The sequence below is a fragment of the Emydura macquarii genome, unplaced genomic scaffold (genome assembly GCF_026122565.2).
Source record: "Emydura macquarii macquarii isolate MOO-44397 ecotype Brisbane River unplaced genomic scaffold, CSIRO-AGI_Emac_v2 contig_2205, whole genome shotgun sequence".
In the NCBI taxonomy this organism is placed as follows: domain Eukaryota; kingdom Metazoa; phylum Chordata; order Testudines; family Chelidae; genus Emydura; species Emydura macquarii.
This window is the reverse complement of record NW_027132342.1, coordinates 16,674,545-16,700,428: the sequence shown is the minus strand read 5'-3', so window position 1 is coordinate 16,700,428 and position 25,884 is coordinate 16,674,545. Positions and strand designations below refer to the sequence as shown.

The 25,884-nt window shown below is 51.4% G+C and overlaps 1 protein-coding gene across 2 annotated transcripts; it reads left to right on the top strand.

Moving 5' to 3' along the window:
• On the top strand, positions 1-25,503 carry SUN2 (Sad1 and UNC84 domain containing 2). Of its 2 annotated transcripts, XM_067559491.1 has the most exons (18): positions 1-537; positions 2,345-2,504; positions 3,560-3,750; positions 4,404-4,538; positions 4,918-5,013; positions 5,977-6,070; positions 6,450-6,520; positions 9,573-9,709; positions 10,331-10,552; positions 11,050-11,127; positions 12,097-12,140; positions 13,403-13,568; positions 13,974-14,201; positions 16,549-16,633; positions 17,104-17,219; positions 18,415-18,582; positions 19,377-19,469; positions 21,897-25,503. In XM_067559491.1, exons 2-18 carry the CDS (start codon positions 2,380-2,382, stop codon positions 22,008-22,010), a joined length of 2,163 nt encoding a protein of 720 aa, XP_067415592.1. In that variant the 5' UTR covers positions 1-537; positions 2,345-2,379; the 3' UTR covers positions 22,011-25,503. The 2 variants fall into 2 exon arrangements, with proteins under 2 accessions (XP_067415592.1, XP_067415593.1); XM_067559492.1 differs by lacking the exon at positions 2,345-2,504.
• The last annotated feature ends 381 nt before the right edge of the window (positions 25,504-25,884 follow it).

The following is a 25,884-nucleotide window of genomic DNA, read 5'->3' as shown; positions in this document are numbered from 1 at the left end:
TAGATTGCATGCTCCGTGGGGGTAGGGGCCTCTCTTTTGCGGCCTGTTTGTACAGCACCGGGCACCCTGCTGCAGTTTAGGGCTGCGGCCAGCATGGGCCTGGCAGCGGGCTGTGCCTCCTCCGGGGAGCGCACGGGTTAATGGCCGCCCGAGGAAGCGGCGGGAGGCGGGGCCCAGTCGGGGCCTTTGTGTTCGAACCGCCCAATGGGATGGGCGGTGGCGGGTGATTGGCAGCCGCAGCCCAGGCCCGGTGGTGGCGGCGGCTACGGCGTGTGGCGGTGACAGCCAGGCGCGCGCCCGGAATCAGCCGCTCTCCCCGCGCCTCCTCCTGCTGCTGCTGCCGCCGCCCCGTGGGCGGGGCGCGAGCCCGGGGCTGAGTGTTCCTCCCGGGCGGGGGCCAACCCGGCACAGCCCCGCGTGAGACACAAAAGGAGCCGAGGTCGCGGCTGGAGAGAGCAGCGGGGCCGAGAGGCGGGAGCGGAGCCTCCCTGCGCCTCCTTCCGAGCCCGCGCGCAGAGCTGGGCGGCCGGAGAGCAGGTGACATTGCACCCTCGCCTCCCCGCTCCTGGGACAGGGCCGGCCTAGCTCGGCGCGGCGCGGGTGGGGTGTCCGCCGCACGCCGCGTCGGGGCGGCCGGGCAGGGCTCTCTCCGCCACCCCCCTCGCGCCGGGGACAGCCCGCGCCCGGCTGGGGCTGTCACGGGGGAAGTGACTCGGTGGAGACAGCAGCCCCGGGGGGGTCCCCATTGACTCCCCCCCGCCTCGAGCACGGCTCTGTTCCCTCTGCTAGCCCCGCCAGCCCGAGCGGCTCTGCAGCTGGCGCTCCGCTGCGGGAGATGCAGCTCCTTCCTGAGGCAGGGCAGTAGCCAGCTCCCGCTGCCCTCGCTGGTCATGGCCCCGTGGGTTTGAAGGCAGTTAGGTAGGGGCCGTGGCTGCAAAGTTTTCTGTCACACGGGGCCAAGTTTATCCCGTGCGGGTGACTCGTTACCCCAGGGCTGCATGCGGCTCCTTAGCGGTGTTTGAAGGGTGCCTCGTGCTACTGCGGAGGGGGTGTAATAAGTTCCCCCCCCCTTTCCCTCAGTGTATCTGCAAGGGAGGGGAGTTCGGAGGCAAGATCTACAGTGCGGGTGGGGGAGGCGGCCCGGAAATGTCTGCGCTCTAGCGCAAGGTGTGGAAACCGTCTGGGCAGGATGTGCCCACAGCGCGGGAGTTCCCAGGGCCTGGGTGGGAAGGAGCCAGATATGGAAGCATCTCGTGGAATTTTGCCAGGTCACACGGTGGGAATCAAAGTTGCTACTTTTGTTTGATTTTAACCCAGCCTTGGGACGGGCTCTCCAGCAAGACAGCAGTTAATGAGAGGAGCTTGTGCCCATGTGGGTGGGCTCTTAGAGGGAGGAAAAGGGAGGGGGAATTTACAACCCTATAAGGGGTGTAACATAGCAGTGGATTTGGGCCAAGTATCTGCCACCCCGGCTGTTTCATGTCTTGGCTGGTGGGGCTGTGGGGAGGCTGTTTTATAGAAACAGGTGCCAGGCAGGCACCTACATAAGCAAAGCTTTGCTCCAAGTGGGCTTCTTTCTGCAGGACATGTGTTCTTTTTCTGTCCAACACGAGATCTTTAATCCCAGTCCCACCCTTGTGACATGCCAGAAAAAATAGGCTAGTGTCTGCCTGCTGCCTTGTTTAGAAGCTGAGCTCACTTGTTGTTGTGCCAGCCTGGGACGCTGGAAATGGTGGTCATGGGGAAGGCTGCAGGCATTGCGTCAGTCCAGTTACTGGACCAATGCTGATGCCCACCTGGCCCCCTAATTCTGCCAGTGCATCTTTGTCCTGACCCATGGTGTCCCTTGCTAAGTTAGCTTGGCTTCAACAGAGACTGCTCAGTCATGCTGAACTGCTGCATGGTGGTGAGAGGAGTCGCTGAGATCCACTAAACTCACCTCACATTTGGCATGAGGTAGGATTTGAAACCATGTCTTCAGGGGACAGAGGCTGAAGCAGTAACCCTGCTGCAACATTCGCCCAAGTTCATCTCAGCCTGTTCTGAAGTGCTGCCCTTCAAATCTTGTCCATCCCCACGACTCTCAGGTGATGCAACCCTTAGACCCCAAGTTCCAGTTACGTTTCTGGGAGCAAGAGTGGGTGAGTGGGGATTGCATCTGTGCATTCAGAGCATCTCCAAGTCCCTCTTCCCTCTCTGCGTCATTGCAGGCTGTCCCTCCCTCCGCCACAACTGAGTGTGTGTCTTTGCACCTTCCTGGGCCTACCCGCTGCTCAACCTGTTGCCAGTGCTAGCTGGTACCTCCGAGTTCTCATGCTCCCTCCTCTTTCTGTTGCTCTCCCAGGTACCTTGGTGAGGGGTGCTTGAGTCTCCTCTGTCATGTCCAGACGCAGCCAGCGCCTCGGGGCCACCCGCTATTACCAGGGTGATGATGATGGCAGCAATAGTGGTGGCAGTTTGCTGTTGGGTAGCCAGGAGATCCCCTTTAGGGACAGTCCTAACAGGTAAGTGGGTGCAGGCTGGGGGGGTCTGTATACCTCACCCCCAGCACAGCGGGGCTGCAAGGTCTCTCAGCAGCTCAACTTGGAAAGGCGAGGGGGCAGTAGTGTGAATTCCCTCTCCCGGACCCCAAGCCAGGTCAGGGATGATAGGTTCTGTCCAAAGCTCCTTACCCCATTCTGTGGGAGGTGAGGGTCTGTCCCTGAGCGCTCTGCTCTCGTCCTTGGCACCTCAGGGCCGTTAGGGCCTGCCCAGGGCACTGCATCCACTGATTGTGAAAAGAGCTTCAGAGAAAAGCTTCTGCTACTTTCCTGGCTTCGCCTGCTGGATTTCCTTGCCACATCTTACCACAGCTGGTTCTGGGTAACCCCCTGTGTGCCCACAATCATCTTTCACCTTATTCCTCCCTAGCAGGACCATAGTGCTCTTGCTTGTCGTGCATGCTTTGGCATTTCCTGACCACTGCCTTCTCTCTCTTACCACCCAGTGGGGCTGCAGTGATCAAAACCAGGGTGCGGGGGGCCAGCTGTGCTCATCACCAGCACCAGTAATGCAAAGAGCTGAGTCTTCAAGCCTGTGTTGGTGGGGCCCACCCGGTAGGGATGGGGTTGTTTTCAAACCATCCTCCTCAACCCGTCAATCTCTCTTCGTCACAGATACCTTCCAGGAAAACCACAGCGGCTACAGAGGAAGCAGAGATGGGCGTAGCGGGCAGGGTGTTCTCTAAATGCTGGCAGGACAGTGCTTGTGATAGGCCAGAGGGGTGTGTGTGTGGAGGGTAGTAGCTGGGGACTGTCATTGGCTGGGTGGCAGCAGTTTACACTGATTAAAATGAGCTGCTGTTTTTTGTCCTCAGCTGCTGTTTTTTGGTTCTCTGCTCGCTCAGGCTGGTTTCACTCCAGTGACTTCAGCAGCTGTGTGAGTGAGAGGAGGGCAGGCAGGGCCCTGAGCAATGTGAAACCTGACCGGAAGTGAGCTCTCCCCTCCCTGCTTCCCCCTTGTCATCCTGCACATGTGCACCCAGCGTATGAATTCTCTCTCCTTTCCTTGCTCCGGGCAGGACCCTCAGGAGGAAATCAAGCGGCATGAAGCGCCTCTCTCCAGCCCCCCACCTGGGACCTACCCCTGCCACCCAGACCTCTTACTACAGTGAGTCTGTGATCAGTGAGTCCTACTTAGGCAGCGGCCGGGGACTGGCTGCTGGGGGCAGCTCTGCCTTTGATGACGCTCTGGACAGTGAGCCCTATTGGGGTGAGTGCTATCTCCCCTCGGTGCCAGCTGTACCCCGTCCGGTCACCCAGTGGGACACCAGTCCCTCTCCCTGCAGCAACCCTATCCTCTCCCTTTTTGACGTGGAAGAAGAATATATTAATTGAGTCCTGAGTTTCGTCTCCAAATGACTTCACCGGTGGGACCCTAGGCCTGCCTTAGAAGGTGCCTCTCTTTGCTGGGAGCAGGCGACACGAGAGGGGAATTGAGTCTTTTCAGCTTCCCTCCCCTGGCGTGGGCTGCCTGTGAATTGAGTCAGCAGTCAGCAAGCCATGCCCACTCCATAAACATCCCCCTGACAATGAAGTAGCCCTGAGGGAAGGAACACAGCCCCCCAGGGAAAGACTGTTGCTCTTCTCCGCCGGTACTGATGGGGCATCAGGATCAGTCCAGGGGAATTGTCAGGGTAGGAAGTGATGGTATGCGATAGCGGAAGACTCCGGCAATGCATTAGGGGTAGGCCTTCTGAGTGTGGTGCAGGTAAGCGGGTGCAGCCAGAGCCTGAGTCGCCAGCAGTGAGCCCCGCTGCCCTGCAGAATTTTGTCTCCTCCACCGGCCCCCATGTGTGCCTGGGTTGGAGGTGTACGGGAGACTGTTGGCTGGTTTCTCAAGGAGACTCTGTGTTTCCTGGACAGGTGGGGAGCATTCAGCAAGGAGAAGAAGAGGCACAGGAGGTACAGAGTCCAGTAAAATCAATGGGCTGGCAGAAAGCAAGACTTACGACACCTATGCCTCTTCATCTGGCTACTCCTCTGAGGATGACTATGCAGGTAGGGGTGGCTCTGACAACCGGCAGGTGGCAGCAGCATGGGCAGTAAAGTTCCTGGAGGAAGAGACCTCCCAGCAGAAACCCACTTAGATTCTGGCTCCATTGCATGGGGAGCGTATAACCTCACAACCAGGGCAGGCGATCATCACTCGCAGACTCACCTCAGGCCCGGCCCTGTGGCCAGCGGAGTGGGGTCCTCTATCCCATTGCCACAGGCTCGGCTCTGCGGCTGATGGAAGAATAATTAACTTTCATTCACAAAGAAATCTGAGCTCCCCTGCTGGATGGTGGAAATCCCATCTGTGTTCCAAAGCCGAAGAGTGAAGACATGAGATCTCACTTTTGAGACTCATAGCCCCTTCTTCCTTCCTTCCCTCCAGGTCGCTCTTCCTTGGACCAGAACAGCGCTGGTTCTGGGTTCAGGAATGCTATCTCCCGAGCAGGCTCTTTTCTCTGGCTGGTGGTCACTTCTCCAGGTAAGGATAGGGCCATCAGTGTTCTCTGTAGCAGTATTCTCCCATGCAAACTGAAGCCCGCCCCATTCCCGGCACACACACACACATGCATTATTCACAGCTCAGAAAGGTATTTTCTCATGTGCTGTTTTTAAAAAAACAACAACATGGAAATAAAAAACATTGCTGCTAAAGGACTATGAAAGTTACTAAAGGGAGGTGTGTGTGTTTGGGGATCCTGGTACCAGGGCAGGAATGAGGGCATTACCACAGGTCCCAGGACTGGCATAGCCAGAGTGCTACAGGGCAAGTCTGCAGTGTGTGTGTGTCTTTGAGTTGGATTATTCTTATTTATCCTTTGTTTAGCACCACTGGTGTACTTGGTCTGTGTGAACCCGAGAGAGAGAGAGAACCTTTACATACCTCAAAGGACATTGTGATGACATTTATTTCTATTGTGCTACAACCCAGGGGGCCCATTAATGCTGTTTATTTGTGTTGTGGTTGTGCCTAGCTGCCCAAATCGGGGATCAGGGCTGGTTGTGCTAGGTGCTATACAGATATGGTGCTAAAAGATGATCCCTGCTCCAAAGAATCATTACCCAACACACTAGGTACTGTATAATCTAAATTAGATGGTGCGACTGGGCTAGATAATGCATTAGGTGAGCAGGGATGATCAGATATCATTCAATATAATGGACTTCTTTCTTCAGTGCATTAATGCCTCAGGAAAGATGTGCTTTTAAGGAGGGATGGGCACATTTGTGGGTACAGCACCTGGCACAATGGGATCCTGGTCCATGGCTTGGGCTCTTAAGTGCTACGGTCATCATAATAACAACAACAAAGGGCGAGTGGCCCTTCTAAAGAGCAGGGAGGGGGCAGAAACTCTGGAGAATGGAAGCAGGTGTGCTGGCCAGAGTGTAAGGAGGCTATAAAAGGGCACCGGAATGGTCTCATGTCATGTGCGGATCTTTGCAGGCCGGATCTTTGGACTGTTGTACTGGTGGATTGGAACCACGTGGTACCGCCTCACTACCTCCGCCTCTCTCCTGGACGTCTTTGTCTTAACAAGGTCAGTGCGGATTGGAATCTGGCCCAGAGACAGAGGGAAGCAGGTTGCTGCAGATCTGAACCTGTATCCGGACAGGGCAATGGGCAGGTAGAAGGTGTGGGGTGAGAGATGCAAAATCCCCACAGGGGATGAACCTAGCGAGAGAGATGTGTAACTCACCCCAATAAAGCTATGAGGATAAGGGTCAGTTTTTTCTTGTGGCCAAAAATGAGAAAGGACCCAAGCTGGGCTGTTTGGGTTGAGATTCAGGATGTAACTTGTTTCCAGAACTACCCCTTCTCTGCTGCCTAGTACTGTCCAAGGGGAGGCAGAAACTCCCTTGACAGGAATGCATGGGTATCTGCACTAACGTTTGTTCTTCGTCCCCTCTGCTGTCCAGGCGCTATTCAGCTCTGAAGAAACTCCTTCTGCTCCTCCTGCTGCTGCTGCTCCTGGCTTCCATTGCTTATGGTGAGTCATCCCAGGCTCCAAAGCTGCCCTCCCTGCCCCCCTTTCTCCTGCTCTGGGCAGGGTGCATCTAAAGAAGTAAGGGTTGGATGAACAGACTATAAGATGGATAGACAGCTGGCTAGGTCAGTGGTTCCCAACCTGTGGCCCGCCACTCCCCTCCCACTGGCTGCAGAAGGGAGCCACTGCCTAAGGACCCAGGTGGAGCACAGGGGATGTGAGATCAGCGCTACCCTCTCCCAGCTCCAGCAGAGAGCAAAGTGCTCTGCCTGGGTCTCTAGGTGTTGGGGTCTCTGCTGGAGCCAGAGGAAGGGGAGTAATGATCTCCCAGTCCCTTGCAGAAGGGAGTCACTGCCTAGGGATCCAGGTGGAGCGCATGGAGCTACAGGACACATGTGGTTTCCCTCTTGCAGCCGGGTGGACAGAAGATCAGTGAGGAGGCAATCTTGCTGAACTCCTTCGTCTGGCTGCAGTGGGCGAGGTGCTGGCAGAGACTGGTGGTCCTTCAGGGTTGTAAAAAATGATATCTCTGGCCCTTGAGCCAAAAAGGTTAGGAACTACTGAGCTAGATCATCGGGTTTAATGGATAGTGATCAACGGCTCGATGTCTAGTTAGCAGCCGGTAACAAGTGGACTGCCCCAGAGGTCGGTTCTGGGGCCAGTTTTGTTCAACATCTTTATTAATGATCTGGAGGATGGGATGAATTGCACCCTCAGCAAGTTTGCAGATGACACTAAGCTGGGGGGAGTGGTAGATATGCTGGAGGGCAAGGATAGGATACAGAGTGACCTAAACAAATTGGAGGATTGGGCCAAAAGAAATCTGATGAGGTTCAACAAGGACAAATGCAGAGTTATGCACTTAGGATGGAAGAATCCCATGCACAGCTACAGACTGGGGACCAACTGGCTAGGCAGCAGTTCGGCAGAAAAGGATCTGGGGGTTAGAGTGGACAAGAAGCTGGATATGAGTCAACCATGTGCCCTTATTGCCAAGAAGGCTAACGGCATATTGGGCTGCATTAGTAGGAGCATTGTCCGCAGATCGAGAGAAGTGATTATTCCCCTCTTCGGCATTGGTGAGGCCTTGTTTGGAGAATTGTGTCCTGTTTTGGGCCCCCCACTACAGAAAGGATGTGAACAAAATGGAGAGAATCCAGTGGAGGGCAACAAAATTGATTAGGGGTCTGGAGCACAGGACTTATGAGGAGAGGCTGAGGGAACTAGGCTTGTTTAGCCTGCAGAAGAGAAGAATGAGGGGGGATTTGACAGCAGCCTTTAACTACCTGAAAGGGGGCTCCAGGGAGGATGGAGCTAGGCTGTTCTCAGTGGTGGCAGATGACAGAACAAAGAGCAACGGTCTCAAGTTGCAGTGGGGAAGGTCTAGGTTGGATATTAGGAAAAACTTTTTCACTAGGAGCGTGATGAAGCACTGGAACAGGTTACCTAGGGAGGTGGTGGAATCTCCATCCTTAAAAACCTCTAAGGCCCGGCTTGACAAAGCCCTGGCTGGGATAATTTAGTTGGGGTTGGTTGTGCTCTGAGCAGGGGGTTGGACTAGTTGATCTCCTGAGTTCCTTTCCAACCCTAATCTTCTATGATTCTAAACTCAGGAAGACATCCTGACCTCTCTGTGGCACTAGTACAGCACAGAGGGACGTGAACAGGACATGTGTCTGTACCCAAAGGCATGATCCCTTCTATGGCAGGTTCCAGTTGGTGGGGAGTGGTTCCACTCAGGATGAAGATGTTGTGAGTTTGGTCCTGGCCCATGTGAATCCAGCATTAGTGTTGTGCTTGTTAACCACTGTGGGATATTCTGAACCAAAACTCTGGAGTTCAATCTTCTCTGGATTGCGAGGGAGTCCAGATCCAGGTCTGAATGCTACAGCTGACCCTCATATCTGGAATGAGTGAAACCAAACCCTCCCATCCAGCCTTCCCTTGTAATCTTTGGCTTATGTGCTCCCAATTTGTAGCTTAAAGATAAGGAATAAAACCCAACTGAATTCTTTAAGGTTTGAGCCTCTAGGGCAATTGCAGATAATTTAATTTTGTGGAGGACTGTAAACAACACAATGAGTGATAAAAGTAAAGACTTTATTTAATATAAAATAGTTAGTTAAAGCAAACAGGCATTACAATATAAGCATACTCTGCATTTGTGATCACATTGTAAAATAAAATGATGCATCTCGGGGTGATCAGTTCCTGGATGAGAAGAATGGGTGTAACCCTTTCTCAGTACCTTGATGGTAGATGGGCGCACCTATTGAAAATTAGCATGCTACCCTTTTTTATAATCACTTATAACAACACTTCATAATTAATTAGCATTAAGCCTGTCTTTTACCATATCTGATCCACGACCATAATTAAAATACGTTCTTCTCCCTCATTGGCTATTTAATATTAGACTCCTCTTTAATTAATATCTGTGTAATTGCCATACCAGTGATTATCAGCATATAGATAAAATGTTATTGGTTTGGAAAATTCTATCTAAAACTCTTTTTAAAAAAAAAAAGCATTAGGACCCAAACGTGTTTACAGTGTGACTGGGGGTATGCCCTAACTTATCTCTGAGCTGCGTCATTTTGCTTCATTCGGATTTTACCAGGCCTCGCTTGACTATTGTAGATTTTTGGACCAACTTAGCACATTTCTGTATAACATAAGCAAACATCATCTCCTTAGACTACACCCGATAGCATCTTGGTCAGGGGCTGAATTCTGTGGCTTTGTCCTAGCTTCAGCATATACAGCACTGCAAGGGGGCTCTCTGCTGCCTTCTGTGGTGGTGATGGTCATTGCTGTGAACTGCATCCAAAATAATGAGTGCCTGAGTGAGAGGAGCCCATGGTATGCCCAATTTGTTGAAGTCACAAGGCCTGTTGTTTGCTTTCTGTGAGCAAACTGTCTCTGAAGCCTGCCTGGGCATTTCTAATGCACCTCCCTGTGCGGTCTATTGTACATCCTCTCTCCCCCTTCTTTTGCCCCCCTCAACCCCTCCCACATATACTTTAACCAACCAATCCCCTTTTTGTGATGCCAGGTGCTTGGTATTTCTACCCCTTTGGATTCCCAGTGCTCTACCCTGCCATGTTTTCTTGGGGAGCAGCAAAACTTTCACCCCCCGTTGCTGGGAAAGAGGAGGTGCCTGGAGCTGGAGATTCGTCTGCATTCTTTCGGGTGAGTGTCAGAGGGATCTGGGGTGTGGGTGAGGGGAGCTCCAGGGTTTCTGATCACCCCTCATGCTAACTCACCTACCCCTTTAAAATCACTGGTCACTGGGTTAGGCAGACTGAATGGCTGAAGGACTCAGTCTCCAATCTGAGAGCAGCTCCCGCCTCATGGCTGGAAAATTAAAGATGTGGGGACAAGGGAGAAGTCTTAGTGGCTGGTCCTGGATCTGTTTCTCTGCCCTGTGTTGGAAGGAACATATCCAATTTATGTGCATACAGCCTCCTCTGCTAGCTGAGCAGACGGCACTCCCCTTTAGTCTGAGATGGATGTGTGCGCCTGCATGCATACTGCTGACCCCTGCTGGGGCGTGACCGATGTGCTCACTTAAATATAAGTTCCTTGCACTGGCTGAGTGGGGGACTGCTCTTCCAGTCCACCTCCCAAGTCCAGCCCTGCCACTGCCCCCTAGTGGAGAATGGAGGACATGTTTGTCTGTATCAGCTCCCTCTGCGGCCTGCACTGATGGGTCGCGGTTGGGTACCGAGTTGCTGGGACAGCTGGGTAATGGTGCCAGTTCAACATGTGACACTCTGTGTCTTTCTTTCTTTGCCACCATGGGGGCAAAAGGCAGAGCAGCAAATCCTGTCTCGGTTTCAAGCTCTGGAAAAACGCTTCCAGACCCTAGAGGCTGAGGCATCCCGGCTGGAGCAGCTGGAGCTCCAGAGAGGGGTGGTGGCTGGCGGAGGGCTGACACACGAGGACACCCTGAAGCTCCTGGAGGGGCAGATGAGCCGCCGAGAGGCTGCACTGAGGGACGACTTCCGCAAAGACATGGCCCTGCATGTCCAGGTGGGGGCCTTTCCTGGGGAAGCCTGGCCTGCTCCACCCACTTCTCCTTAAAGTCACAGCCACCTTCTTCTTTCCCATCCCCCAGGCCTGGTGCTGTAGGGGCTGGGAGATTTGGGGGGGGGGGGGAGCGTAAGGCTGGCGTGGAGTTGGAGGTCAAGGCGAGCCAGTGGTGGTTCAGTGGCAGGATTGAGGTCAAGGAAGAGGGTGGCACATGTGAGACCAGGTCAGGTGTGATTGGTTGCTGGGGTGAATGAGGGTGGGGGAGTGGAGGTGAGGGGACTGGGTACAGGGAGTATGGTCTGGGGTGGGTGTTGTGTAGTGGGATAGAGTTGGGGCAGCTGGAGTAGGGCAGGTGTGCCATGAAGGTGGGTGGGCAGCAGGTGTGGGGGAGAGGGTACATTACGGGTGTGGGGGAGAGGGTACATTACGGGTGGGTGCGGTGGTGTCTGCGGTGGTGTATGTGCTGATCTCTCTCCCTCTCCCCTGTCTCCCAGCAGAGCGAGCTAGCTACCATCCAAGGCCAGCTGCAGAAGGATTTAAATGGGCGCCTGGAGAAGATTACTCAGGCATCTCAGGTAACGGCCTCCCTCTTTTAAAGCATGTGAGTGCCAAAATTGGGGATGCTACAATCCAGGGACCTTGCTCCTATCCAAAAAGAGGTGCCATTATAGGGACCAGCCATGCTTAGAGAAGGAGTTGCATTTCACTTTAATGCCCGCAGCCGTGGGACTGCAAGTTCATTGGATCCCATAAGCTAAATGCAATTGGACTGGATCAGTATTTGAATAAGGAGACCACTGAGGAAAACCCAGGTGCTGCTGGAAGTGCTGCTGGTGACACAGTAGGATTTGCTTTCCCCTTGAGTCAGTATTGAATTAGCTGGTGTCCTGTGTTGCTGATGGAAACATAAAACCCAGGTCCTTATCGCTTGTGGTGAGTCAAGATCTCATGCCACTTTTCACAAGCGATGAGGTGTTAACTCTGAAGAGCTTGCATTTTCTAGGCATGATTATACGTTTACCTGCAGAGAGATGCACAACAACAAGGTGGCAGATTCAAAACATGAAATACTTTTTTAACACAATGTGTAACTAGACTGTGGAATGCACCACCCCAGAAAGTTGTTGAGGCCAAGAATTTTAACAAGATTCAGAAAGAGATTGGACACTTATAACCATAACAAGAATATCCAGAGTTAACATAATTAGTAACAAAACCATTGTAGTGGATATTAGCCTCCATGTTTCAGCCAGTCTCTAAGTGTTAGAGACCAGGATCAGGCCTAATGTTGGGGGGGAGCAGATTATTCCACATCTGCCTACTGTGGAGTTTGTACACCTTCCACTGAAACATCTGGTGCTGGCCACTGTCACAGACAGGACACTGGGTTAGATGGACCTGTGGTCTGGTTCAGTCTGGCAATTGCTGTGTTCCTACATGAGGTTCTTAGACACCCTAACCCCTCCCCGTCCCCCTGGCCCTCCGGCCATGTGGCAGATCTCATCCTGTCACGTTTTTGTTTCCTTGTGCTGCTGCTTTCACAGGAGATGGAGGCTCGGGTGCTCCAGCTGAATTCTGAATGGCAAAGGTAATCCTGACCATCTCTAGGGAGCTATTCAAGTGTACCCATGTAGTCATAACATGTCCTCAGCCTGGTTGTGCTGATGAGACTTCTAAAGGCACAGGTAGTGTGGGGGGGTGTCTTTTGGGATCCCTCTTAAGCCTGATTATATAACACCTTCATTAATGATCTGGAACACAGAGCTCATGGCATTTCTTTGATACCAGACTAGGAGGGGTTTCAAATTCTGATGCGGCCAGGAAAATAACAGATGTGGACAGGAACCAAAATGAGATTTGATTTAGACAGGGAAGACAATATGTGGAGGGGAAGCGATCCAACACACAGCTAGTTGGTGGGAGAGCGTGAAAGCTGGAAAGCAGTGATGCTGAAAGGGAGGTGGGCAGCAAGACTGGGCAACCTGGTAGATGTGATCCTGGAGATTTGAGATGGTGGCAGAGAAAGCCAGCATGGTCTTCAGCTGCATATGCAAAGGCAGGGTGTCCTGGAGCAGGTAGACTGTACTCCCTCTCTCTATGACGCTGCCAAGATGGCACCTAGACTGCTATCTCAGGTCTGGCATGGCAACACCAGAAAGGCATCAATACATTGGAGGAGTTTAGAGAAGGGCAGCAAAAAATAACCAGGAGGCTGGAGAGGTGGATTGACTGAGAGCAGATTAGAAGAATGAAGGACTTATCACTAGAGTAAGGGAAACATGATAATTCACAACTATTGGAAGGGCGTTCACACGGAGGGGCAAGTGGGGGGTCGCTCAAAGGGATATATGTCTAAGAGCTAGGGGATGGAACTGAGCAAAGAGAATTGTGGCCAGAGATCGAAACCCTCTCCTGGGAATGAGGTTGTCTATTACACCTTGGAGTAACCTCCCACAGGAAGCAGCGGACATTTTCATTGCTGGGGATATTTAAATCCAGTTGGTCAGAGCCCTGGAGAATATAACTTTGTAGGGGGTGGGGGAATCTTCTGTTGTGTGTGGGAGGGAAGACAACAGGAGAGAGGGAATGTTGGTTGAAAGAGATGATGTGACCTACAGTCTCACTCCAACAGGATAATTTGAGCCCTGGGGAGAGGAAGGGGTTTACACCAGCAGGAGTATACGCTCTGGTATTTACTTCTGTAACTTTTTGGCTGCGTTCATCAGTCCACCCACTCCTAAACCTAAACATAGTCCTCCAGGACCATGACTGGAAGTGCCGTGGAGATGCTCGCTGCCTTCTTTGCGCTTAGGCTGCTTTCTGTTTGTTTTTTTTTCCTTTTTTCTGTAGCTCAACACAAGAGGGCCTGCAGGGGAGGTTCCAGAAGGAGATGGGCAGGCTGGAGGCACAGCTGGCCGGCCTGAAGAAGGAGCTCGCACTCCTGGCATCTGATCAGAAGGCGGTGGTGAAGCATGTGGAGTCACTGCCGGGACAAATCAAGGGAGTGCGGGAGGAAGTGAGTCTCAGACCCCCAACCCGTCCCTTGTGCAGAAATCCCATTTTACCCATTCTCTGCTCAACTGTGACATGGAAATGTCTGGGTGAGGCAGGACTTTGTGGTCCCACCATGTGCGAGGTACCTCTGGCAGGGTGGGTTCCCTCCCTCCCTGCTCCCTTCACAAGATGGACACTTCCAGGAGGGTGACCTGTCTTCTGCCCCAGCCTAGGCATCTTTGAGGGTGATCCTCATGCATCAAGTGTCATCCAGGGATGGAGGCTTCCCCACACGTGGGGGGTATGTAGGCCAGACTCCCAGGGCCCTTGTGTTGTGTTGCTCTGCCCACGTGCTCTCCATTGTTCATCATGCTCTGCGATGCAGACTCCCTCTCCAGGGCTGAACTCTCTCCCTTGGTGGTTTCAGGTGGAAGCGCAGTTCCCCCAGTGGATCAGCCAGTTCCTGTTGCAGCCCAGGGGGGATGGAGTAGGCAGCCTGTTTCTCCAGCGTGAAGAGCTCCAGGATCAGCTCCAGGAACTGGAGCGCAAAATCCTCGCTAAGTTCTCTGAGGACCAGAGAAGTTCTGTGCGGGATGCCAAGGCCGACATTGGGGTAGTGCTGCAGCAGGAGGGAGTCATAGGTGTGACTGAAGAGGTAAGGATTTGTCGGCTCGGCAGCTTCCCCCGAGTAACTTGCATGGTTTGGGGGTTGTGGTATGGCACCTCTGAGTGTCAGAATGACATTCGCCTGTGTGAGTGTGTCGGGGCTGCCTGTGCTTGTGTGCACATGTGGGGCAGGCCAGCTCTGAAACACTGCCACACATGCACGTGTGGGGCGTGGCAGGGTGCATGTGTGGCAGGCCGGGGCACCATGTAGGTGTGTTTCTGGTAAGGTGTGGTGGGTGCCGTGTGTGTGGCTGAGCTGCTGTCCCTAGCACTCGCATCGGTGTGCGTGTGCCAAGCCTGCATGTGTGAATATATGTTAGAGCAGGTGGGGCTGTGAGGATCAGATCAGGGTTTAGTACTTCATACATTTTCTGTTACCCTATTTATTGCTTTTTTTTCTTACTACCAGAACCCTGACAGTAAGTTGGGTTGGGATTTGGGTTGCCAGGGACTCGGCTTTGGTTGTTGTAAATCACAAAACTGATTCTTTTAAACATTGTATTAACCCCCTGGTGGAGGAAAGGAGGAGGCAGGGTGGGGAATCTAGTCACTTACAGCCTGAGGTTTTTTCAGAAGCTCTGAGAGTTTGCAAACCCCGCAGTGAAGTCACTGAGCTGCCAGGGCTTGTCACCTTCGATAATCAGACAATTAAAACTCAAAACACTAAATATATCTTCATATAGGAGAAAGGATGAACTTGTGGCTCAGGCAGTGGATTGGGACTCAGGAGATCTGGACTCAGTTCCTAGCTCTGCTACTGACTTCCCCCTGTAACCTTGGGCAAATCATGTCCTCTCTGTCCCCAGTTCCCCCTCTGTAATATGCGGTTGATATTCCCTTCTCCGCAGTCTCTTTCTGTCTTGTCTATTTATGCTGTAAACTCTTTGGGTCAGGCACTGCCCCGCTATGTGTGTGTAAAGCACCTAGTACAAGAGGGGTGGGGGCGCAGACTCAGTTGGGATCTGTAAGTGCTACTGTAAGACCACTAATAACAAACAGAGAAGGAATAAGGGAGTTTATTTGTGAAAGGTTTTTAAAGGGAAAAGACTTGGTCTGTAAGTCTTTTAAATGGGTTCATGTCTCTGGGAGAAAAAGGAAGTCAGTTGCTAGCTCTCAGGTTGTGTTGCTTAAAGTTCCATCCTGTTTCTTAAGACAAATGCACACAAAAGGAGGAGATAGGAGAATGCAGCTGCTGCCTCTTCTTGTGCTTACAGATCAGTTGGTAAAAGAGAACTTGCATAGCACAGGACTCATTTAGCCACCTCTGGCTCTGCCAAATTTTCAGCTATGTTGCTTTTAGTTCCCTCTTGTCTGTTTGAGATCAGGTAGCTCAGGATTATTTTTTCAGCTTGTCGACTTGCTCACAGTGAAGAATTGCAAAGTCAGATTTGTCCTGGCTGGATAAGCCAGGCGCATTTAGACAGCATTCAAAAAGAGGTGGAAGAAATGAGGTAGAAGTGGAAACCAAAGTGCTAAAGAGGCTAGTGGGAACTTTTAGGGTCACATCTCTGGAGTTGCTCAGGACCCAGCCATGGTGATGGGAGGGGCCTCGCTTAGATCCTGCTTTTGGCCTGGCCTGGTCTGGCCAGCACATCGTTCAGGACTAGGAGAAAGGAAGCCCAGCAGTGTGATGGTAACTCTCCTGTTCCCAGCATGCCATGGCGATGACCACAGTTGTTACACTGGTGATGTGGTTACCATGTGCCCTGCCGCTCTGGATGAGCTGCCACTGTCTCCCCAAAAGAGAACTGTTTAACAGGGATGAGGTGGCCACCCTATCACAATTCTGCAGCCAAAACAAGACCATACTGGCTCGTGTTTAGACGCTGCCTCTCATTTGAAGAAGGTTCTGGTCTGTGGCTTTAACAGAAGCCCGTAATCAGCAGTGCCTTTAGTTCCAGCAAATGTGGTTCACATCACTTCTGTTCTGTGACTTTTTCTTTCAGTGATTTTTAGAGAACATGCTCGGAGTGCAAATGGCCTCCCTGCCACCTTTCACCTGCTTTGGACATGTCCATATTTCAATCAGTGGCAGAGTTCAATCCAGCTCAGTGTGTGTGTGAGAGGTGCGTGTCCATGAGTGCACATGGGGGGAGGGGCTAAATAAAATGCCTGTGCAGATGAGTGTGCCCAGGGACAAATGAACGTGGCAGGGCTTTTGAGGTACAAAACATGCAGGATCACACACAGTGTGACGTGTGCTTACCATTGTGCATGCGCAGAGGCTGCACATATGGATGTGCACGTGGGCCTGTGTCAAGATTGTGTGTGTGCGCATGCAATCTGTCTCCAGCCTTTGCATTCAGCTCTGTTGTGTCCTTTGCTCCTTGTTGTAGCAAGTGCACCTCATTGTGAACCGAGCCCTGAAGCGCTACAGCGAGGATCGCGTTGGAATGGTCGATTATGCCCTGGAATCAGGGGGTAGGTGAATGAGTGGCCGCCTCGCCTCCTTCCTCCAGTGCCCTCAAAGTACAGACAGGGGGTGGCAGGTTGAAGACACGTGCACTGTATTAATCAGAGGAAGGACTTGCTAGGAGACTTCTGACAGCTTAGCCGTGTGTAGCCAGGCACCTGGGCGTATGAAGAGGGGGGATGTTGGACTCCCTCTCATGCATACAGAGCATTACAGTGGGGCTCAGCTGGGTAGCCCAGCCTCACCAGGATTGATTTGGCGTATGGCGTGGCCCGCTATGGTTATAGGGGGACAGGACGTTTCTTGTATATGACCTGTGAGCTGAGCTGAAATAGCTCCTCCCTGTCCCGTACGTTATGCTCTGGCACCCTGCCCTCCCCATGTGATACCATAGTTAGATAGACAGAGCAAGCATGACGTTTGTTCCCGGGCAAGGATGCTGTGGTCTCACATGGTTTTATTTCTCTTTCAATCCCAGGGGCCAGTGTTGTTAGCACCCGGTGCTCAGAAACTTACGAGGGAAAGACGGCGCTGCTGAGTCTGTTTGGGATCCCTCTGTGGTACCATTCTCAGTCTCCACGGGTTATCCTGCAGGTAGGGACCATGCTAAGTAGAGCAGTGTCTGTATATCCCCGTCTGCTAAGCTAGAACTTCCTGCCACTGTCTGCGGACTATTTCCTGCATCCTGCCACAAGCTGGATAGCTCTTCTAACACCTCCCCAATCCCCTGATTTAGTTAATTTCTCACTGGTGCTCAGACTGTCGTCACCTCACTCTTAAGTCATCTCCTCTCCTGTTACATGGATTCAGGCCTCCAGTCCTCTGAAGTGACACTGCCTCCATTTCATTCCTGTTCTCTGGTTTTTCCTAGTGCAGAGACCAAATCTTAACATGGAGAATAGGGATGCCTCCCTGATACCTTGTGCTACACAAAAAGGCCTGTCCTGGGAGGAGGGCGGGTGAGGCAGGTTTGCCATTTGTCACCTGCTCTTACATTATCTGTGATCACAACTGGGTCCTCAAACTCTGGTCGTTGGTGTGTGCGCACTGACCTCATTTGTGGGTGTGGTTAAAAAATCAGGCTGCAGATGTCTTAGGAGTTCCCATGGCAGACCAGGCCCAGGTTCCTTCCAGTTCAATGTCCTGACCCTGACAGTGTCCAAAGCCAGATCCTCCAGAAAAAGGTGTAAAAAGCCCCAGGTCTGAATGCCGTATTATAACCAAGGGGAGACCTTTCTTCCTCATCCCAGCCTGTGAGCACTTTGTCACAAAGCGTGAAGGTTGACAGCACTTGTGATTGTCAGCAGAGCTAGCTAGTATCACTGCTGAGCCACTTCCTCTGTGGCAGTCAGCTTGTGGGATGGCTCATTTGAGTCATTCTACCAGCGGAGGATAGACCAAACCCCGTCCTGCCCCTGATCCAGAGTCTAGGGGCACGTCTGGGTCTCTTTCTCTCCACTGCCCACAATAATGATGGGTCTCACATGAGCCCAGGCTTAGGGTGTCTCCTTTGCAGCATCTTAAAGGTAACTTTGTGCCACTCCAGTGGGGCAAAGTGACCTTGGGGTTTGAAGATCAGACCCAGCGTTTTCTTTGCGTCTTGCACTGTGGTGTGGTGTTAACAGCTGCCATGTTCCATTCCAGAGGAGGCTGCACTTCACTGGAGAGTGAGTGACCCCAGTACAGCAGCCTGTAAAGTGCTTTGGGTTGAAAGGGCCAAGAGAGCTGCATAAGGTGACGATTATTACCGTTAGCTAAAAGCTGGTTTCGTTTTATGTTTTGCGTATAGCCGGATGTTAACCCTGGGAATTGCTGGGCATTCCGTGGGTCTCAGGGCTTTGCTGTTATCCGTCTGTCCAGCCACATTCGCCCCACTGCTGTGACACTGGAGCACGTCCCCAAATCCCTCTCGCCCCTGGGCACCATCCCCAGTGCCCCAAAGGACTTTGCCGTCTTTGTGAGTATCTTTCTCTGCATGGAAGTGGGAAGCAGAGGAGGAAAGTCTGGGAGGGTGGGGAAGGGGGCTGGGGCGGTTTTGAGATCTCTTGCCATTCATAATCATCCTCCAGTATTGGGGATAAGGATGTTTCTTTGCCTCAGAGATGGGAAAGAGCTGTTCCCCTGGGGGTGCTGCAGAGGGTTGTGGTGGGGTTGTGTGTTAAGTGAAGGGATGGAATGTTGGGGAAGATATCCTGCGGAAGGAGTCAAGATGAGCTACGGGTTCTGTACACGCGGGGAAGGAAATGCGCTGGGGAGAGGATATGTTGGGGAGAGGAGGAAGGGGACTGAGTATCTGCAGGAGGGGATGAGGTGTGAGGGGAAGAAATGTTTTGGGTGGGAGGAGAGGGAATGGAATATATGGGATAGGGGAAAGTGGGGAGGAGGGAAGGGAAGGACTGGTTGGAGGTACATGTGACAGGGAGGATGGGGGACAGGTTAGGGGGGAGGGAAAGGAGGCAATGGCTAGGGGTATGTGGAGAGGGGATGGTTTCTGGGAGGGGGTGGGGATATATGGGGAAGGAAGGGTTGAGTATGTGTAACTCTCAGCCTTCGTGTCTCATTGCTCCTGCGTGTTCCCTGTCTCCTCACTGCCCTGTTTGTTTACTTTGGCATGCAAGAGCAGGAGTGGAGTTTAACTGCCCTTGTCTCTGTCTCCCTCTGCTCCTCTGGGCACTCTGACCGTCCCACGTTCCTCCTCTCTCTTTCTTTTCACCTCTCTTCTTCCTTTCCCTCCTTCACTTGATCTCGCAGGGTTTGGACGAAGAAGGACAGCAAGAGGGTATACTTCTCGGACAGTTCACCTACGACCAGGACAGGGATCCCATCCAGACATTCCGCTTGGAGGTACAACGGAGGAGTGGGGGGGCCTCAGAGAGCTCCCTGGATACTGAGCCAGGGAGCAAAACCCTGCACCTTGTAGTATTGAGAAGCCAGTTGAAGTATCGTTAAAAGGCCATGCACCTGTAATGCTGCTACCTCTGCTGTGCAAGGGGCTCTGCCTGGAGCTCTTTGGACTGTGTGATTTGCCCAGTGCGCAACCGGCCAGGTCCTTTGCAGTAGTTTTCTTCCCACCTTTCTCTCAAGCATTAAGTAGTGGCCACTGTCTGAGATGCAGTAAGGTGCAAGGACAGGTGGGGTAATGGCCTGATCCAGTGCGACAGGAGCAGGGAGACGGGATTAGACAGGTTAATGGTCCGAGCCAGTAGAGCATGCGCTCGCACATGAGCTACAGACTGTTTCGGCTACTGACGCTGGTGGAAGTCCCAACTGTGATGCCCCCCCAGGGTTACGAGGCTCCTTGTCATTACCTGCTCTTAGTGAGAAGAGGCCTCATCTGTGCCTGCTGTGCTTCAGCTACCTGAAACCAACAGCCTCTGGGCCCACGAACATGGACTTCAGGTCTCCACAGACCTTGCCCTCTCTGTGCAGGCTAGTGCTATGTACACCCCAAGTCCTCAGTGCGCTCCCTGCAGGATCCAGGCCCTGTCACTGGATGCTCACAGTAATAACCAGGTTTGCTGTCCCCCAGGGAGACAGTGTACACACAGTTTGATTGGCACAGCTCAAGACCAGGTCCTTTATTACTGCACAGCACTGGCATCTATTTACAGTGAAAACAAGGATAGGGTTATTTACAAAGATTAAGATTTAAGAGCTAGTGAGTAAGGATAATAAGAACCACAGGTTACATGTAAAACAAAAGGTATAACACGCTGCTTAGAGTCTTAACTAAACTCTGACTAGCTAAAACCCTTGTCTAAAGCAATTCCTCCCCTAAAGCAACCTAAAGGGTCACTAGCCCACGTGGCCAGGATCCAACTTTCCTGACTGCAAAAAGCGCTGTCTTTTTTGCTTCCTCAGTAAAGGATGACAAAATGTCTCTTTGCTTCCCCTTCTATTTCCCCAAACTCATTGTTTTCTTCCCCAAAGACAGGATAACTTCTGTGATTCCCTTCCTGGGGTGCTAGCTCCAAGGCGTCTTCTCATACTCCTGTTTGTTTCACATTTCCCCCCTCCCCACCATCTGTTTTTTCTAATTGACTTTCATATGTAAATAAGGCTTCCATTGCATTGGGTTTACAATGTTTAATTTCCATCAGAGACAAAGATAGGTGAATTGACATTCTTTGTCTGGCAGACAACCCGTTTATTAGCTCTGCTTGGTTACAAACTTTAAAACATAATTTCCCTGTGTATATGTAACTTCTTAAATATCATCAGTACATACATTTCACTATGATATTAATGACCAGTAAGTTACCAGCTTTCATTTGATACCTTACAAGACGCTATTTATGGATAAATACCACAAAAGCGGTGTGTTAGGTGTAGGGAGTTTGTCAGGCCTGTTAGGAGTTGCTGTCACAGAACAGCCAACCCTTTGTCCATTGGCACGGAGGGGATCTGAGGGTCACACTGACCCAGACCCCTGGCTGGACTATGGCTTAGCTACGAGAGGGGACTTTCCTTTTGGGAAGATCCTTTGGACTTGATTGGATAATGCTGTAACCACTCGATAGGTTTTTTTTCTGAGCCATCTTGTAGAGCTGAATAGCAAATTCTCCTCCTGCTGTAGAATTCCACAGGAAGGCTCCAAAGCCTACAGCGAGGTTCTCATTCTCTGTTCGATAATAAAGGCCAGACCTTCAGCCCCACTTCAGTCTGTTTGCATTGCTCTGGTGGCACAAAGCAACTCTAAAGTGGGTTTAATCAGCCCCTTGGGATTCCCCTTGCACAGAGGATCCCTTGGCTGGTGTAGAATCACTATTATAGCTCCTAGATCCACCCCAGTTTTGGTCTCCCTGGCAGATGGAGTGTGGCCTGGATGAAGGGTCATGGCTGGGCCACCTCTGTACCACCCATGTGTCGCTGGGACATCTTTGCATCTAGTTGATCCCTGGTTGCCGGGACAGCCTGGGGAGACCACTGGATAAGACTAATGCAGAATCTGGATCCAGGGGCCACAGAGATGGCTTAAAGCCACTTCTGCCCCCACCCTTTCCTCTCTGGTCGTGTGCCAAGCACAACTTTGCCAGACAAGAGGATATGGCCCATTTAAGTTTGTAGAGTACTTTCCATAGGACCCTCTTGGTTCTGTCCCTATTAAATTCTGAGAGCAAACAGGAACGCTCCAGGATGTGTCTGAGTGAAGACCCCTCCCCAAATCAGTGAGGAATCTGTGGGAAACAGGGGCTGACTCTTGCAAAGAAATGGTTTCTTTCTCCTGAGAGTGACCCAGACTCTGAAATGTCTCCCCTCTTCCTTGCCCAGGGTGAAGATTTGGGCACGTTCCAGGTGGTGGAGCTACGGATTCTGAGCAACTGGGGCCACCCAGAGTACACCTGCATCTATCGCTTCCGTGTGCATGGGGAGCCAGTCCCCTAACCCCTCCCTGGCTCTACCCTGCCCCCCGCTGGCTACCTCAGGTTCTGTGCCAGCCGCAAGTGACTACAGTGGCAGAGAGAGGGTATCTCCAGAGAGAATGGCAAGCTGGTTAAGGAAATTCTTCCTCTCTTTGCTGCTCTCTCATAAATCCTGGGGTGGGAGAGGTGTGGGAATGACCACCCTTGGCAAATCTAGTCCCCCATATGCTTTTCTGTGCTGCCACTTCCAGAGGGAAGAGTTTGTATTGAGGAGGGGGAAAGAAAAGGATTTTAGTGTTCAAAAGTTAGTGTGATAGGAAAAGAGGCTCTGATCCTGGTCATATCAGACATTTTAACTTCTTATTTTTAAATGAGTCTATGCAGCCCAGATCTTTCCCCACCTCCTTCTTCCCACCCCCAGACCTTTGAGATATTTAAGAAGGCTATAGCATTGTTTCCCAAGTTTTATGAACATGTATGTAATTATTATACAGTGGCGTGGAGGTGAGATTATATTTATGGCATCTTTGGATGGGTAAGCGCCATCTGAATGGCACAGAGGTTGGGGGAGGGTGGTCACATGACCAAATAATTTTGCACTATTGCCCATTCCCTTCCATTACTGGATGAGTGGTTTATTTTATTTAGACCCACTGGCTAGCTTGCCATGGGTTGAACTGGGATCCCATGACCCTGCAAAGTAGCTAGCAGGCCTTTTAGCAGAGGGAAATAACGAGGACATGTATTGAAGAGTTAATATATAAGCAAAAGACACAGGTTTTAGTCCTTTGGGGGAGAAGATCATCTATTCTTCCTGGGGTTATGAAGCCAGCCTCACCAATGCAAACCTTCCATGTGGGTCAGGGTATTATATAGTCATCAAGGTACACCTTCCCTTCCACCGCAGCTGAGTGCTTTTGGATTTTACCAATATGGAAGGCTATGGCCCAGAGCGGGAGCAGGTCCTGTATTAGTCCCCCACACATATGTGTTGTTTGCTCATGTACATCCCCAAATTAGTGCTAAACATTCACAAGTCAAAATGTCTGAGTGGTGAGGCCCTTTAAAACTCTTCCCACCTGCCACTGTTTTTTGTAATAATGAAGGACCTACTTTTCCACACAACATATAATTAACCTGTGGAACTTTCTACCACAAGGTGCCACTGAGGCAAATAGCTTAGATTAATAAAGGGCTAGACACTCAGAATAGCATCTGCAGTAGCACTAGCTAGAGTGAAATGGCCAGGGCTATTTAATCCTCAGGCTTTAAGCTGTAAACTAATGAGTAGCTATTTTCAGAAGAAAATTTCCTTCCATGGCTAACTGCATAAGATGCATGGCTTATAGTAGAGACAGGATACCAGGCTTAATGGACCAGTGGTCTGGTAGTGCCTGCCTTCCTTGTTTTGGAAAAGCCTAGCCAAAATTATAACCATCAGTGGTGTGTGTAATAAATATATAATTACACCCCCACTGGTATATGTACATCTGTGTATATATAGACAACTGTACATAGGGGGGTAGAGTCTAGACTAGTTATCTAGACATGGGTTTTGTTGATGGGGACGCAGGGCAGATATGAGGGTGTTAGTGTGATCACTGGAAGTGGCACAAACCCTGCAGGGGAATGGGGGAAATGTATTATACAGGCTTTCGTAATAAAGGGGATGCTAACTCTGCCAATGATTGGGGGTGGGGAAAGGCAGCAGTCTCAGCAGAGGGAATGGAGCCAAGACTAGCTGAAGGGTGCTGTGACACAGTCTGAGGTTCCCTGTAAGTAGGGGTGATGTAAGTTGGTTTGTATCAGTACAGACATGAGTCCTCCTGTGGCTAAACCTGTAGTGGGCCTGCAAGGGAGAGTAGTAATGGAGGCAGCAATGGTTCCAGGAAAGGGCTTGTGGCTGAATCTGGAACTGGCCTTTTCCCTTGGGAGTGGTGGGAAGGTCTATGTCAGACCCCACCCCCATTCACAGCTGCCAGCCTGGGCTGAGGCAGTGTATGGGGAAGATTGGAAATGGCAAAAGACCCAACATCTTGTCTAAAGTGGGCAGGGAGGGGCTGACACCTGCCTCTTCCCTCTGATGTGGGAGGCAGACAGCACCAAGGTGGGAAAGGCCCCTTGCCCACTGTCCCAATTTCAGCCACAAGGACCTTCCCCCACCCAGACTGTTACTGTTCCTAGCTGGCAAGAGAAGTTGGGGGGGGGGACGGACAGCAGGTTGTGAACAGGCTGGCTGGTGCCTTATAGTGGGTGTGGTGATGAGAATATCAACTCTCAGAGGTGATCAGCTGTGAGCAGCAGGACAGGGTAGGAGCTTGTATCTGTGGCCTGGAGAAGGCAACAGCTGACTCTCTCTCTCTCTGTGGCCAGCGTGCTCTGTTCTTAGTTCAGCTTAAGTTTTGAATTGGTTTTGATGTAGCCATATTTGTCTTCTCTTTGTCTGAAAGAAAAGCCAAGGGCTCACTTTATGGCAGTAGCCCCATTTGAGGCTGACACCCCCTCTCCCCCCAATCAAATGGGTGTTGGGGGGTACTGAGCACTGATTTTTGCCCAGTTGTCTGCCACCTCTTGAAGTCCAGTAGGGCTGAGACTGTGAAGGGGAAGTGAATGGGGGACTTCCTTCCACAGAGGGCAAGGGGCTTTTTCTGGCCAGTGTCTTGCATTCAATCATCCAGAGAAGTCAAGTAGTGCACTTCCTCTTGGTCAGCTCCTGCACTGCCTCCTCAAGCGTGTGGCTCTGATCGGTGTGCCCCTGGGGATGCACCTCCCTTTGGCATCATTCACCCCTCCTCAAACTGGCTGCAGCATGGGGGGTGAGTGATAAATGGCTCCTACACCAGATGCTGATTCCCAGTCTCTTGGTGGTGGGGCAATCAGTAGTCTCCAGCATGGAAGTGCACAGCCCCAATCCCTAGAACTAAGTCCCACCTGCAAGGGACTCGGACTGACAATTGATGCTGGGCTGGTCAGGGCCTTACAATCCCTAGGAGCAGTGCTTGTAACCTCTCCTGATGATGCTTTAAAATCTGACTGCTGCCCTACCCGTCCCCCCACATCTAGGCATGCTGGAACAGTGGGGAAAGGAGACAGGGTTCATTAACTTTTTTTGTGCTCCATCACCATTTGTCAGATATGGTAGGGGAGAGAGTGTTTAAAATTGCTGCTTTAACTGCAGCCCCACTTATCAGGATGCCAGCTAATTGTAGTACTAAATACAGGAGATGAGTACAGCCAGGTGGTAATAAGTGGGAAACATTTAAGGCAGAGCTTCTCTGTTTATTTCCTAAGAACTGCCTCATGTTCCCCTCCTCTCTCGTGTGTGTGTGTGTGTGTGTGTACCAGGAAAGTGTTATAAATTAGCCCTACGCAAACCAAGCTGGGTACAGGTAGACTAATCTGTATTTAATTCTGTAGTCTATTGCAAATGCTGCACTGGTTTGTTTGTTTTTTATCTACAGACTGTAATTTATGCCTATGCAAAAAAGCCCAAGACAATAAATTATATCAAAATAGCTGAGATTTGTAGACATGTCTCTGTTTGCAATTGGGAGGGGGGCAGAGAGGAAAGAGGCATAGAGCTGGATTCACAAAGGGGACTAAAGCCTTGCAGCACCTGATTTTTTTGGGTGCTCTGCCATCCAGGGTCCCTTTAAAAATTCCAGCAAGGTGAGTGGGGAGCTACCTAAATCACAAAGGAGTACTCTAACCACTAGGTTCTCACTCTTTTCCCTTGTGTAAAATACTTAAATATTCATTGGGCCAGACTGATTATATCTTAGCAGTTAGCAGGCTAACTTGGAGTGCTTTAGATGCCCTTCCAGCTGCATGTTCTAACTCACAGGACTGTAAGGGTAAAGAATGAGGAGGTGCAATACCCTGGACTCTGCAGTATT

Excerpts from the sequence above, each read along its gene's own strand:
- SUN2 (XM_067559491.1), top strand. The coding sequence starts at position 2,380 with ATGTCCAGACGCAGCCAGCGCCTCGGGGCCACCCGCTATTACCAGGGT. Across the intron at positions 6,521-9,572 it reads CCTGGCTTCCATTGCTTATG|GTGCTTGGTATTTCTACCCC; the intron begins GTGAGTCATCCC and ends TTGTGATGCCAG. Across the intron at positions 18,583-19,376 it reads CAAAGGACTTTGCCGTCTTT|GGTTTGGACGAAGAAGGACA; the intron begins GTGAGTATCTTT and ends TTGATCTCGCAG.